Here is a 16,533-nt window from a genome sequence, read left to right as displayed (position 1 = left end):
ACCTTGAAACTAGTCCTCTTGATTTATTTAATACTCAGTTACTAAAATCGGTTTTGGTTATTATGAAGGCAAAGAACAGAAAGCAGGCCCAATTTTAGGAAATGTACTGAATTCAGTCTCAGAATCTCCCTGATCTTCATTAGCTTCTGCCACAGCAAGAAGTCATGATGATGTTTTTATAAATGAAGTCCCTTGTTTGTATGGCTATGGCAACATTTGCTACAAAAGCTGAAGTAGTCAATAGAAAACATGAAGAAGAAAGGACCAGTGGTAGAACTGGTGATGGGTGGAGTGTGTGACAGGAAAGAAAGTAGTTTACCGTCACCTTTTAAAAGCCAGCATAGGGAGACTTTGTTTTATTTTCTTCATGAAAGATTAATTAAAATAGAATTTGAGGTCATGCTTTCTTTAAGTTCTGGCCCTCTCTCCAATCTTGAAGAGGTGAATCCACCCTCTCTCTCTCTAATCTACCTTCTAAATAAACTATCTTAAAAAAATGGAATTTGAACTTGGAAACAGCCTTAGAAATATTAAATTTAGGGTCCTTATCTTATGGATCAGAAAATTGAGATGTAGAATGGTTAAGTACCTGTTCTAGAACAAGTTTCTAGTGACAGAGTAAAGTGACATTAGTTAAATTATTGTAAATATCATATGCCTGGTTTTGGAATGCTCTCTCCTTACCTAGTGTAGTTTATACAAGTCAATCAGTAAACACTTGTTGATGAGTGAATAAACTATATTCTCTCTTCAAATAATCATTTAGTGGTGCTGAGACAAGAATTCTATTTTTATTCATGAATATTTTTCTTTGAGAAACAGTTTCAAATACATCTAGTTGTATGATAAAACATTTTTAAAAGCCTACAAGGCTTTGTATTTCTTAGTGTTGGTTGATCAAAATGTTAACATTGGGCTGGGTGTGGTGGCTCAAACCTGTAATCCTCTTAGTTTGGGAGGCTAAGGTGGAAGGATTGCTTGAGTCCAGAAGGTTGAGACCAGCCTGGGTGACATAGCAAGTCTTCCTCTCTACAAAAAAATAAAAAAATCAGCCAGGTGTAGTGGCATGTGCCTGTAGTCCCATCGACTCAGGAGGCTTGAGGCAGAAGGATGGTCTGGGTCCAAGATATCGAGACTGCGATGAACCGTGACCATATTGCTGCACTCTAGCTTGGGTGTCGGAGTGAGACTCCAAGTCTCCTCCCAACAAAAAAAACTAACATTGATCATTTCTTAGTGTTGGGATTAGATGAGTGTGTTCAATGGCCTTAATTTTAACATAAAAATACTAAGAAAGAAGGTATTTTAGGATATTCAAAGTTGTAAATATCAAATTCTTTTTTCAGTGTTCCTTTTGCTAGAAGGACTGGTATATTTCGTCTATGCATAATCTCAAGTAATAGTTTCGAAAGTGAGGTTTGTAGACGCAAATTTCAAACTTACCAATTATAAAGCAGGTGAATTTATTTGGTTTGGGATTTCACCTGAGAATTCTTGACCTGAGGGATCTGGAGAATTTAAAATACTAATTTTTGAAGGAGAATTGAAAAGGCAAACATATCTCTAACCTTTGGACTATAGTCACATTCAAATTATCTGCATTTAAGAGAGACCATCCCCCCTAGGTGGTAATTTCTCAGACCTGCTGAAATTGGCATTGCCTGGATCCAGTAGAAAAGGGTCCTCCCATATGCTGGCTTTTAAAACTATTCTTCTCCACCCATGCAAATGGTGGGACATCACGTTTCCAACAGAATCCTCCTCACCATTAACAAGGATAATAATGAGATGAATAGATGTTAGGAGATTAAGTTAGAGACACCCTGTGTGGCATTGGCAATCTAAAATTGTCTGTCATATCTGCAGTTCAAATGGCACTAGTGTTTGTTGTTGTTGTTATGTTGAAACGAAATTAAAAGTATATTAATAGTCAAGTAAGTTAGCCTATGGTTAGAATTACTTACTTAAAATTAATAAGGCACTGATTTTAAGCTGAAGCCCAGTGCTCATTTTCATTAGATCGTTGTGTGTGTGTGTGTGTGTTTTAAATCTATTTTATTACATTGGGATTTGTTAAGCTTCACAAAGTAGTAGCTGGCAGAAAACAGAGAGTGATATCTAAAGAGAGAAATGTTTGGGCTGATAAAGGAGTTGGGAATTGAGAGGTTGGAGAAGAGTGTTTACGAAAAAGGAATAATGTATTTGAAGGCATAAAAGCAAGAAAGAGCATAGCTTGTTAGTGAAACTGATTAAAATAAACAAACTATCAACATTACCACCCAGGAAAATCCTTTCATAAAAGATAGGGTATGGCAAAAGTTGAGGGATTTAGAGATGCATTGAAGGGTTATAAGTAAGGTAGTTACCTGATCAATTTCGTATTTTACAAAATCACTGACGTTGCAGTGTGTGGAACAGATTGGTAAGGGCAAGAGTTGACACAGGCAGACTTTTGAGGAGACTTTTGCAATATTCTAAGTAAGAGGTAACCATGACCTTAATCAGGATGGTGTTGATGGGGAAGAAAAGAACTTGGTGGGCTGAAGAGGTATTTCAGAGATAATTAACAGCTCTTGGAAATAGATTAGGCAGGCGGAGTAGGGAAGAGGGAGGAGAATTGACTTTGAATTGAGATTGTTTCTGGTTCTCCTTTTTCTGGCTTGTCAATAATAAAGATGGTGATTTCCAGAGAATTGGGGGTTTTGTTATGGTTTCCTCCCCATAACTGATGAAGTGAATTAGGAGAAGAGGAGTTTGGAAAGAATAAAATAATAATTTAGAGTAGCACTACTCATGAAGAATATGTAAAACCAGAAAGCTGAAACTGCAGCTCCTGTAGGCTATTTTTATTTATTTATTTATTTTTAAGGGTAAAATCTGAGAAAACTGCTAGACACATTCTAAAGGAGTTGTAACACATATGCTGTTTTTATAGCCCATCTATATAGTTTCTTACAAGAAATATTTTGTTGTGTATAACATCATTGTATATGTGTAAAAGTACATAAATATGATCTCCCCCCCTTTTTAATAATTCAGTATCCTGCTGTTAAATAGTGTTAGATCTAAAAGGAATCTTGGAAATTATTGTTTTCCTCCACAGTTGAGGAAATTGGAGCTCTGAGCAATCACATCTTATCTGTGCAGTGACAAATAATAGAACTCAGATCTAATGGTCACTCCAGTGCTCTTTCCATAGCACTTAGCTAGCTCCATGTTAGCTGTTATATTCCATTAAAACAAAAAATCGAAGCTGAAGATTTTAATCCAAGAAAAACACCAATATGACAGAGGAAAAAAATAATGACACAAATAAATATATTCTTTACTCAGCATTTTTTTGGGCATACAGAATTCTATTTTGGTTTTGCAGAAATTTCAGTCCCTTCTCTGTATTGTCTTTCCTATCCTTCCATTGACCTTTTATCTTGATGAAATGGAAAGAGTCAAAAGTTGGGAGATTTGGACCGAGGCTTGGCTTTATCTCTAATAAATAGATGAACTTTTGCTAACTCTATAGATGTGAGAGTTTTTTTTTTTTTAATAGAAAATAATATCCAGGGCCAGATTTCTTTAAAATGAATTTTTTTGCTCTGTCTTTATCTATCACCTATTATCTATCTATCTAGTCTATATTTATCTCTGGTTGTCTTGTTTTTCTTCCTTAAACTGTTTCTCTTTCTCTAAGGTAAGTAAGAATTAAAAAAAAAAAAGAACTTAGATACAGTGTTAGTGGTATGTATGTTCAGGATGGTTCATCCTGTTTATAGAATGAATAGAATAGGGCCAGATTTTGGGTTACTCTGTTATGAACATGTCACCATATTTACTTTCCCTCTTTGAAAATAGGCCTTGAAATTCAGAAGAGAAGACAGAACAGGAAGGTTTTGGAATCTGGAGTAGATGGGTGTGTATGTGGGTGGGTGTAGTGCTGTGGTTTTCCATGTGAAGGGAGGATAACTCATAATAATTCACTAGGTTTGGGAGAGAAAATTTTAGAACTTCAATTTGTATTTATTTTTAATCTCATTCTTTTCAAAATTCTTCTTTTCAGTATATACTTAACTCTCCATATCAATGAGTTCTATACCCATACATTCAACCAATTGTGTATTGAAAATATTCAGGAAAAAAAAAGATGGTTGAGTCTGTACTAAACATGTACAGACTTTTTTCTTTGCCATTATTTTTTAGACAATATGGTGTGACAATTAGCATTTACATTGTATTAGGTATTATAAGGAATCTGGAGATGATTTAAAGTATACGAGAGGAGATGTGTCAGTTATACACAAATACTCCATTTTTTATATAAAGGACTTGAGCATCTGTGGATTTTGATGTCTATGGCAGTTGTGGAACCATTCCCTCACAGATACTGAGGGATGATTGTATTTTAATAGTGGTACATCAGTATCATTTATGAACAAATGGATATATATTGTGGGAATGTGCTTAAACATGTTAAGCTGACAAAAAGGTAACAATCAAATAAGTTTAGAAATCACTGGTGAAGAGTTTGCAAAAAAGGTGACTCAAAGTTATCAGGACATCAAGGTACACATTATGTTCTTAATTTTTCACTTTTGCATAGCATAATGACTGGAAATGAAGAGATCGAAAACAACAACAAACATTTTGTTAGCAGAACTTATTTCACTGAGTATCTACCTCTTGCAGAGTTGAAGAAAAGTATTCACTTGGATAAATGTCTAATTTTAATATCATATTACTCATGATTTTTAGGGATTGTTAAGTAATTCATTGGGATTGTTAGTTAGACACCTCATGTACTGAAATTGATTCAGCATAATTCAATTTATTTAAACTTTTCAACTGAAGGGACAGTAGGTGATTACTATATTTTTAAAAAGCTTTGGCCAAGAATTTTAAAGTCCTATTTCTTGAGGATTTTTTTGCCACTAATTTAATTTTTTTCCTGATTATTTCTCACAGAATCAGACCACAGCTTGCCAAAGAGAAAATTGAAGGATGCCATATTTGTACATCTGTCACACCAGGAGAACCTCAGGTCTTCCTAGGGAAAGATAAGGCTTTTACTTTTGATTATGTGTTTGACATAGAGTCCCAGCAAGAACAGATCTACACTGAATGTATAGAAAAACTAATCGAAGGTTGTTTTGAAGGATACAATGCTACTGTTTTTGCTTATGGACAAGTAAGTATCATTATTTTTATAGGAGATATAACTTTTTAGAGGTGCCAATTCAATTATACTCTTATTTTTGTTTCTTAAGATTATGTTAAGGTTGAACACTCATATTTCTCTGTTCTGTTGTTTAGACTGGAGCTGGTAAAACATACACAATGGGAACAGGATTTGATGTTAACATAATTGAAGAAGAACAGGGTATTATTTCTCGTGCCGTTAAACATCTTTTCAAGAGTATCGAAGAAAAAAAACACGCAGCAATTAAAAATGGGCTTCCACCTCCAGATTTTAAAGTGAACGCCCAATTCTTAGAGGTAATAATCTACGTGTGTCGTTTGTTTCTTTTAAATTTTGTCCTTAAGACCATAAGTGCTTATGATTTTATACTGTTGGCTTCTAGTATAAAATTTTATATATAATACTCACTAAAAGTTGCTTGGGTAAATTGACATTAGATAATAGGTAATAAGTACTCCTTACTTGTATGCAATGATATTGGCATTTAAGATTATAAACTCTTGACTAATGTCCATAGAATAAAAGAACAATATATATATTTAATTTTTATTTCAGAAGCACTCTTTATCAAGAGATAAAGATGAGTTACTGTTGTACTTTAGACAGGCTTACAAAGTTCTGGGAAGTCAGTGACTAAAATCAAAAAGGAAGGGAAATATGTGAGAATTAACAGGATTAAGGCTGAGCACTAATCTGGCTGAAGAAGCTGGTATCCCAGCAAAGGTAGACAGGTGTTTTGATGAAATTTCCAAAGGTTGGGGCAGGTTTTATTAATTTTGGACAGTCTAGTCTGATGGAAAAGACATGACCAAAAGAGGACATCTAGGATTTAAGTGATATTGCAGCTAGGTGGATGGTGGTAGAATTCTGGGTTCTGGTTCAAAGAATGTTCTAGTCTATATCACCTGATCCATGAGCTAATCATTTTGGTCACTGATGAAACATTTTATTCAGTATTTCTGAGCAAAAAATAGAAAACAAATTAATACCTATTTTCTTATTGCTGGTTTTAATAAATATTTCCATTTAAATAAAAACCAAGGAGAATATAACTTTGTGTTCCTACTAAGAGGAAAGTAAATGATGGTGGAAAAAGAAAAGAAACAGTATCTTCCATCATCCCTGTCATCTTCCAAAATGTTGTTAGGCATTGTGACTTTAAAACATTTTCATAGAAAAATAGATGTATGTATCCTCTTCTAAGGAACTAGCTGGATCTTATTAGTTACTATTGATATCGAAACACTAGTATACTTTCTGGTCTTGCAAATATGCCAAGCATTAATTTTTAGACACATTAAGAAAGGTTGCAGGGGAATAGAAAATATATTTTTAGCTCAAGTAGTAAAATTTCTTAAAATATTCTCAAAAGCTTAAGATTTGTCTACATCTGGCACATATTTCTTAGGAGTTACTTGTATTTGTAATATTTGCTAATCTCTTGCAAAGGATTAGTAGATCATTTTAGCTAGTCCCCAACCCATTATTCATGATTAAGTCATTTTCTGTCCTTACTTTTGTAAGTAAATGTGGCATTTACTTGTATTTGTAATAACAATTGCCTTACTCATTTTTGTGTTATGTTTTGAAGAAATACATATCATTTTGAAGAACTTTAAAAATATGTTTGGAAGATAACATTATCTAATGTGTATTATGGCAACCATCAGGCAATTTCTGCTAAAATTAAACTTCTAGTGTTTCTTTTTGATAGCTCTATAATGAAGAGGTCCTTGACTTATTTGATACCACTCGTGATATAGATGCAAAAAATAAAAAATCAAATATAAGAATTCATGAAGATTCAACTGGAGGAATTTATACTGTGGGTGTCACAACACGTACTGTGAATACAGAATCAGAGGTAACATTTATGTTGTAGTTCAAACAGAGGACAGTGGGCTTTATTTAAATAGTCAACTTTGCTGGTAGTCTGCTTAAGATCGAGATATGACATTGTATCCCTAAGCATAACATGGAGTTAAAATCTTGTCTTCTTTCCTTATATTTTAAAAATCAGGACATTATTATAAAAATGTCAGGATTATAATAAAGTTAGTAACTTTATCATAGCATCAGAAAATTGAAGGCTATGTATGAATAGTTTTTGTTTACAGCTATAGAGGGTTAGACAATGGTGAAGGATGAGATCACCTTTTGTGTTTTTATCTGTAACATATCTTGTTCCTAAAGAGAGATTGTTAAGAAAAATTACACGCAAAAATTCAATGGGAGATACAGAAGAGCTTGAATAATTCACGTTATTGCTCAGTCTGTTCCAAACTGTTCTACTGTAACAGTTTTGGAATAGAAGTTGCAAATGTCAGCAAATGGTGAACAATGGAATCTCAGTGTTTTCTTCTACTTAAAAAATAATACACTATTATACTGAGAAGTTCAGCTCAAAAAATGCCTGTAACTAAACTAGTAATATAAAAATCCACATCTTTTACATCCCTTAACATGGTGGTTTATATCCATTATCTCAGACTTTAGATTGTGTGATATCCTGTTTAAATATTGTTCAAGTAAAGTTCTTTGTTCTTCTCCTTTTCTAGATGATGCAGTGTTTGAAGTTAGGTGCTTTATCCCGGACCACTGCTAGTACCCAGATGAATGTTCAGAGCTCTCGTTCACACGCCATTTTTACTATTCATGTGTGTCAAACCAGAGTGTGTCCCCAGATAGATGCTGTGAGTTATTAGTTCTAATGTCTTAAACTTTCAATTTTTATCTCCTACAACTACATGAATCCTGGGAGAATATATTTGATTCAATTTGATTAAATACATTCAGTTTGTTTAATCATTCCTCCTCCTGATTTATTCTTCTGATTCTATTTAAGTTGAAGTTGGCCAACCATGAAAGATTTTGAAATTTAAAAATGAATATATGTCTGCAAAACCAGAAAGCATGCCATGGCCATATAGTGATGGATGAAGTCACTTGCTATAGGATTTTTGCTTTTGAGGATTGTGTGCTGTAGGTTTCCCTTCATCAGCATAAACACAGTTTCAGTTGATAATAGTTGGGCCTAATCTTCCAGCTTCTTTCTGACTTTAAGTTTCCAGTAACCAGCAGTAATTTTTGCATTTATATTTATTTGACTACAACTATGTTTCTTTGGCTTTGCTCATGTATGTAGATGGGATGAAGGCAAGATGGGGTTGGAGGATATTTAGTGTCACATTAATACATTATTTTCAATTATTTTTCTTAACTTTAGGACAATGGTACTGATAATAAGATGATTTCTGAATCATCTGAGATGAATGAATTTGAGACACTGACTGCAAAGTTCCACTTTGTTGATCTCGCAGGATCAGAAAGACTGAAGCGTACAGGAGCTACAGGCGAGAGGGCAAAAGAAGGCATTTCTATCAACTGTGGACTTGTAAGACTAAAGTTTTTTTTGCTGGGAATAGATCAGGGCTTTTCTATTGTCTTTTTCTCTTTTATAATACATAATCCAAATCCTTCAGGCACTGAACTGAGAAATGAAAATTGCAGTACACTTATTAGTCGTGCTCTGAGTCTTTAATCTCTTCACATTGTTGCTTTTTTCTTTCCTTTTCTTCTTTTTTACATTGCAGGTTTTCTTCATGTATAAGTTAGTTGGACTAAATTTTACGATATATGCAGAAATTTATATATAAGTTATTTAAGTTTTTTCACATTTAAAAATATGTAGTCAAAATCAATATTTAATACTAGATATTTCAGCCAGGCATGATGACTCATACTTGTAATCCCAGCACTTTGGAAAACTGAGGCAGGAAGGTTGTAGGAACCCAGAAGTTTGGGGTTGCAGTGAACCATGATTGTGCCACTGCACTCCCACCTGGGTGACAGACCGGGACCCTGTTTCTAAAAATAAATAAATAAATAAAATAAAATAATAAATAATAACAATAATAAGTATTTCATGGGCTAAGACTTTCAAAGTAGATTTAATGCTATTTAGTTAACATTTAAAGACAAAAGCCATTGCTGTGTTTTTCTCTTTAGGCTCTTGAAGTATGTTGAGACACATCTAGTGAAGTTTCAACATGGCTAGTGCTTAAGACTTGCCTCTCTGGAAAAGGAGGATTAAGACAAAGTATGATCCTGATGCCACTGCCTGAATGATCTTTTGGAAATTATAATCAAATGTTTTTTACTAATTATTTTTTCAAAATGAAAATTTTTCTAGATTATATTAGGAATTAACTTTAATATCATGCCACCTAGTGGTGTTTTGATTGGAAAACTTTTTGTAATTGAGTTAGCATAAAGTGTCTGTTAAATGGAATAAAATGTTTTAGAGCAAGTTTTTATATAATAAATCTTTTCTTATTATTGTCTTCATTATAAAATTAGACATTGGTGCCTGCATAAAGGTAATGGCGTCCCTAAATTTCTGTAATGCCAATAGCATCAAGAGGTGTGGTTTCTGCTTTGCTTTTCTCTATCCTAAAGCTAGGGCTCCAAACGTATAGTCTTTTTCTTTTTTTTTTCTTTTTCTTTAATCAGTGCTCAATATTTGCTACTATATGATTACGACCCTTCTGTGGTGGAATTATTAACTGAGGCAGACTAGAGAGAGCCAGACCTCCCAACTACAATATCCATCTTGATGCTCCTACCACATTGTTGAGTGTTTTGTAAAAGGGTGTGACCTTTTAATATTAATATTTTGGATAATGCTGATCCTGTAGGTGCTAATTTAGTGACAGTAAAAATAAGCAGTAGGGTGGTAGGAGTGACTAATGAGTTCTATCATTTGATTTAGCTTTCAAAAAATTAGATGTTTAGCACATAGTTTCATTGTATTTCTAAGGACAGCTTTACTTGCATAGGAATGCCTTGTTCAGATAAATCATACTGGACTTTGTGTATTGTTTTGAATTTCTTAGGAGAAAAAATCATGGTGGTGCTTACATTTGTGCTGTTAGGAAAAGACAAAAGCCATTGCTCTGTTTTCCTCTTTAGGCTGTTGAAGTATGCTGAGACACATCTAGTGAAGTTTCAGTATGGCTAGTGCTTAAGACTTGCCTCTCTGGAAAAGGAGGATTAAGACAAAGTGTGATCCTGATGCCACTCCCTGCATGATCTTTTGGCCCTAACCGAGATGCGATTATAGATGTTTCCATTACTGAAGGCTAGAGGGATTAATATTTTGGATAATGCTGATCCAGTAGGTGCTAATTTAGTGACAGTAAAAATAAGCAGTAGGGTGGCAGGAGTGACTAATGAGTTCTGTCATTTGATTTAGCTTTCAAAAAGTTAGATGTTTAGCACATTGTTTCATTGTATTTCTAAGGACAACTTTACTTGCATAGGAATGCCTTGTTCAGATAAATCATACTGGTATTTTTATTGTGATTAAAGGAGACTGATTTCCCATAAGGAACTATATTGCAGCAAGAACTATTTAACTAGACTTTTTTCTTCACTGAATTGAGAAGAATTTGCAACACATATTGACGATTTTCTGGGGACACAACCTGGTGCTTTGATAATTCTAGTGATTGTAGTTGTCAATCTTATAACATTTCTATTTCTAAAGAAAATCTCTGGCCTGGGCGCTGTGGCTCAAGTCTATAATCCCAACACTTTGGGAAGTTGAGATGAGGGGATTGCTTGAGCCCACCGGTTCGAGAACAGCCTAGGCAACTTGGCAAGACCTCATCTCTGCAATAAGTCAAAAATTACCCGGACATAGTAACGCGCCTGTAGTTCTGGCTACTTGTAAGGCTGATATGGAAGAATCACCTGAGCCCAGCAGGTCAATGCTGGGATGGCTGTGAGCGTGCCACTGCATACCAGCCTGGGTGATGGAATGAGACTCCGACTCAAAAAAATAAAAAGAAAAGAAAAGAAAAGAAAATCTGAATAAGAGTTTAAATATTTGTAAGTTATAGGTATGTGTGTGTATATATATATAAATTTTGATTGATGTCAGTTACAAACGTAAAATGAAAACAAACAAATGTTCTTAATTCTGTCTCCATATTATTTTCTATAAGCTGACTTTATTTAAAAGTGTTAAAATTAGTAAAATTGTATCATTTTGTTCTCTTTTTCTTTTTTTAGTTGGCACTTGGCAATGTAATAAGTGCCCTGGGAGACAAGAGCAAGAGGGCCACCCATGTTCCCTATAGAGATTCCAAGCTAACAAGATTACTACAGGATTCCCTTGGGGGTAACAGGTATGCATAAATAATTATCTTCTATTCTGAGTTTTGATTATTCATTATTTTTAATAGTAAGCTTGTCAGGTGATTTATAAGAGCTGCTTTTATTATAAAGCAAATTAACAGGATGAGGAATTAATCCTTATACTATTAAGAAACTAAAATGTGTGAGTCCTTTTGTGTTATTTCACATAATCCTTCTAGCATCCCTTGAGGTAGGTATTATTATTATTAATCCTATTTTATAGATAGGAAATTGAAATCCAGAGAGGTCAGGTAATTTATTCAAGGTTATTTAGCTTTTGCATGAAGCCCACAGTATGTGGACTTTCTACAATGTCATAGTTTCTGCTTTAAATGCTTAGCACAGAGTAGATACCTAATAAAATTTTGTTGAAAAAAATAAATGCTGTTTTCCAAGTAAGTACAAGGTAATTTAAATACTATTGATAACTTTTTTCACAAAGTCTTCTAAAAATTCAAACTTAAAAAAATTTAAAAATATTAACTGAATAAAATTCAGATTGCCGGTCATTAACTTTGCTAATATAAGTTACTTTTCCTTTCCCATACTTTGCATCATTCTGATATGCTTCATCAGCTGAACACTTCCTTTTGGTGATGTTTGTCCCTCTGTAAACTTGTTGATTTTGCATGTAGAAACATTATTGGCGTTTACATTTAATCATAGCACAGTTAACAAGTTACAAACAACCACAGTGCATCTATTTTACATTGTTTTCAGTAGTCTCTTAAATCATGTTTACTGAAAAGATCATTAGATGCTATGCATTGAATCTGGTACTTAAACTTGCAAATATTCGTTTTGAACAAATATTATTCAATGTATTTTGGATAATAAGTTTTGTTTTGTTTTTTTGAGTTTGGGTCTCACTCTGTTGCCCAGGCTTGAGTGCAGTGGCATGATCATAATGATCACAGTTCACAGCAGGCTCGACCTCCTGGCCTCAGGTGTTCCTTCCACCTCACCCTCCTGGGTAACTGGGGTCACAGGCATATATCACCATGCCTGGCTAATTTTTTTTTTTTTTTTGTACAGACAAGGTTTCACTGGTTTTGAACTGCTGGGCTGGCTCAAGCAAGTCTCTCACCTCGGTCTCCCAAAGTGCTGTGATTACAGATGTGGATTTTGGATAATCTATTTAGGTTTAAAGTCAACTTGGTTTAGAAATAAAGTTTTGTTTTCTAGAACTCAATCGTATCATTTTTATGTTTCATTCTTTTATGTAGTATTGGCATTTGTCTTAACTCATCTCTTCCAGTATATCCTTTTATGGATATAGTTTTTCTTCCATTATCTCATATTTCTTACTACTAGTCTATATTTTTAGTCTGATCTTCAATATCAATCTGGGTTTTATAACAGAATGAAAATTTTTGTTTCTTAAGCCAAATGTAAATTTTTACAGGTTTTCTAAATTGTATCTTTTTCTTATATTTATTTTTTAACTATAAAGCAAAGCAGAGATGTTAAATGCCATCCTCTTACAAGCTTAAATACTTTTGAATATTTTAATACTTTTGAAAGTTTGCTTGCCCTGTAGGCAGCCTAAAATATTCTCACTTTGGATCTTTAATTCCTGTTGAGTTTTAGACAGGCCACGGCTAAGTAGTCTCAGATGTTCCTTAACCATTTCCTTAATGGGTGGTAAACCCTCAGAGGCGATGACCCCTTCTAATTCTATCATTAGTGTGCCTCAATTCTTGCTTAAAATTTTGGCATTTCACTTTTATTCTAAAAGAGCTGTACTTAGAGAGAAAAATATTTTTATATTTTGAAGTTTATACAAATTAAATTTAAAATTAGATCAAAGTCATTTTTGAGAATAAGCTTCATATATTTATGTGAATAATTTAGTGTCTTTTAAAATCAAATTTTCTTTTTAATATGTATAATGTCTAGTATAACATTAGAACAAGTTTACAGCAAAAATACTGGAAAATTCAGAAGAAAAGTATAAATCATGAATAAATATCAATTATATCTCTAATAGCTAGAAATAACTACAGCTAACATTGTGATGTATTTCCTTCCAGATGTATAGTATAATATAATTTGGCTTGTAAGATATAAAATATACAACATAATAATGTATTTAGATGATATAATTTCCTTTAAAACAGAATTGTGGCTTTTGGTGAACTTTAAAAATAAACAACTTTAATGTTTTCTTGGAATTTTCTTTTCTTTTTTAAAGACAGAGTCTCAATCTGTTGCCCAGGCTGGAGTGCAGTGGCATGATCATAGCTCACATCAACCTTGAACTCCTGAGCTTGAGTGATCTTCCTGCCTCAGCTTCCCAAGTAGCTAAGACTACAGGCACATGTCATCACACTTAGATAATGATTTTTGTTTTGTAGAAATGGAGGTCTTGCTGTGTTGCTCAGGCTGATCTTGAACTCCTGACCTCAACAGTTCTCCAGCCTCGGGACTACAGGCATAAATCACCACTCCTGACTGAGTTTTTCATAATATAGTTCTAGAAATTTATATTTTTTGGGTTTTATTCAACATATGATCTTTTCCCTATATAGTTAATCTTTTAAAAACATTTTTATTATAAAGATGTGGGGCTTATTTCAGGGTTAGGTATATAAACATTGATCATGCAGGTACCCTTATATAGTTAATCTTAACCAGCTCTTCTCATTCCTGACTTTCACCATTCTTAAGCCTTTGATCTTAGTGCTTCTCAAAATATTTGTGAAAGGTGAGTCCCTCTCCTCTTTGCAGTTTGTGGTAGATTAATATTGTTCATGACCATACTGAACTTTACCCCATTTGTGACTCACCAAGTGAATTTGAAAACACTTGAACTGGTCTACACTCTGTTCAGTGAGATGAGTTCATTGATTACAGTAGGTTCAAATGTTGTATGTTTCTAAATTTCTTACTCACAAGTTCTGCATTGTTTCAAAAATGTTTTGTAAAGATATGAGAGATAAATGCATATGCTTATACTTACTCAAGGTATTATGAGTCAAAGACAGATAATATAAAGCTATTTTCCTCAATTTTACCTAAGTAAAAATAATTTGCAGACTGGCACTGGATTGTGAACCACACTTCAAGTTGCCCATTCTCTAATCAGCATCCATAATCCTTACTCTTACTGAATTACTTTATTCTCTTCATCAAAAGAGAGGACTAGAGAAGCATTAATTATCTTAACTTTCTGACCCCCTTTGGATATTATGTGCACATGACACACACCACAAACAATGATTAATTACCGAGTATGGTCCAAATGTTATATGTTTAGAAGTACGTTGATGAATACAACTTGATTATCTCTGTTCTCTAAGAGTTTAGGGTCTAAGAGTTGGGGTCTACATAATTTCAATATAATAATAAAGTAAATATAAAAGAGACATGCAAGGGGTATGAAGAAGCAGAAAGGATACAGACAAGCTGAAGGTTGTATTCTTGGACTAGATGTGACCTTGACTCTTGAATAATAATAGTAAAAGTTGACTCTTGAATAATAATAGTAAAAGTAAGGGTGACAGTAATCCCAGCAATTTGGGAGGTGGAGGCAAGAGGTTTCATTGCCTGAGCCCTGGAGTTTCTGACCAGCATGGGCAACTTGGTTACAATAAATCAAAAAAATTAGAGTGGTCTGTGATGTGAGTCTGGAGTTCCAGCAAACTGGAAGGTGAAAGGATCACATCAGCCCAGCAGGTCGAGGCTGTGGTATCTGTGACTGTGACACTACACTCCAGTTTGGGTGACAGAGCCAACTCAAAAAGAAAAAAAAAAATCACCCTTACTCATATTCACAGAGTAAGGGTGAATATGAATAAGGATAAGTGAGCAAGAGTTGATAAAGGAAAAAAAAAAGTGGAATGGGACCCCTGTTAAAAGGGTCCTCATGAATGCTTTGCTGAGATTATTGTGGAAGCATGGGCCTTTTTAGAAGGCTAAGATTAAGACTGGCAGACATTGGTTTTCTACCAAGATAGGTAAATTAAGCTTCTTAATTGCAGTTCCTCAACCTTTTTTAGTTAGTTTGTGAGTGTCCATTAGAATCTCCATGTCTCCTTCATTGATAACAAAATTAGTAGGAAATATTAAGCATTTTACTCTTTTATTTTTAGTTGCTAAAGCAATTTATTATAACCCTAAAGTGATGTTTCTCATTTTTCCTGTGTAATCTGGCAGGAAACTGGGGCTCTTATCATTCAATCACAAATGATGTTTTATTTTGTGAAACATAAGGATATACTAAATACTCTTCTTGTTTAGGTGTGATTGGACATTTTATAAAATTCTTTGCTGACATCAAAAGTCAGGATGCAAGTAATTAACTAAAAGGGATACATTTTTAAAAGTACTGAAATAAGTAAATAATGAAATAAATGTTTTTTTATTTTCAATTTGTCTTATTGTAGTTAGATTAGTTTTAGAATTACTATGTACACTTCAAAAATTTTAATAAAGAGGTAAGAAATAAGTGTACATGCTTGGACTTTCTCACAGTATTATGGGTCAAAGAAGAATAATATAAATTCATTTCCCCAATTTTACTTAAGTAAACAAAATCTTTTTTCTTTAAAATAGTCTTAAAGCACAAGGGCTTTTCAATTTGCTTTAATTTTTAAGTTAATGGCATCAATCTTTTGATATCCTGAAAAGAAGATATTATTCAAATGACAGGAATTTAAAAAAGATTATGTTAGTGTTTTATTTGCAAGCCTAATTATTATTTGTAACTTTCAGCCAAACAATTATGATAGCCTGTGTCAGCCCTTCCGACAGAGATTTTATGGAAACGCTAAACACTCTGAAATATGCCAATCGAGCTAGAAATATCAAGAACAAGGTGATGGTCAATCAGGACAGAGCTAGTCAGCAAATCAATGCACTTCGTAGTGAGATCACACGACTTCAGATGGAGCTCATGGAGTACAAAACAGTAAGCTAATGGGTTTGAATTTGCGTTTTTGTGATGTTTCTAAGGCTGGCATGTTATGAACACAATGATGCCTTTTTGTGATGGCTTGCACATATGTGTCTCTAGTCTTCCCTGTGGAGGTAGTCGTTAACAATGTTCAGTCTAACCTAACAATTATATGTTCAAAAATCTTCCTACCCAGCCAATTTCTTTAGTAACAAATACATTGTGGAGGATTGGGGTTAGGGGA

The 16,533-nt window shown here is 33.7% G+C and overlaps 1 protein-coding gene across 4 annotated transcripts in view; it reads left to right on the top strand.

Annotated features, from left to right (window-relative positions):
- The first annotated feature begins 4,959 nt into the window (after positions 1-4,959).
- The window catches only part of KIF21A (kinesin family member 21A), a 71,914-nt gene continuing 60,340 nt past the window's right edge, over positions 4,960-16,533 (top strand). For all 4 annotated transcript variants that reach the window (XM_021711388.1, XM_021711387.1, XM_021711386.1 and 1 more), the window contains exons 1-7: positions 4,960-5,179; positions 5,305-5,487; positions 6,906-7,055; positions 7,750-7,884; positions 8,418-8,585; positions 11,267-11,382; positions 16,109-16,304. In XM_021711388.1, the coding sequence (XP_021567063.1) occupies positions 5,329-5,487; positions 6,906-7,055; positions 7,750-7,884; positions 8,418-8,585; positions 11,267-11,382; positions 16,109-16,304 (924 nt within the window). In that variant the 5' untranslated portion in view covers positions 4,960-5,179; positions 5,305-5,328. The remainder of the gene's footprint in view (positions 5,180-5,304; positions 5,488-6,905; positions 7,056-7,749; positions 7,885-8,417; positions 8,586-11,266; positions 11,383-16,108; positions 16,305-16,533) is intronic.

This window comes from Carlito syrichta, unplaced genomic scaffold (assembly GCF_000164805.1).
Source record: "Carlito syrichta isolate Samal-C Ts95f unplaced genomic scaffold, Tarsius_syrichta-2.0.1 Scaffold302225, whole genome shotgun sequence".
Classification (NCBI taxonomy): Eukaryota; Metazoa; Chordata; class Mammalia; order Primates; family Tarsiidae; genus Carlito; species Carlito syrichta.
The sequence above is the reverse complement of the archived record's forward strand: the minus strand, read 5'-3'. Positions and strand labels throughout refer to the sequence as shown.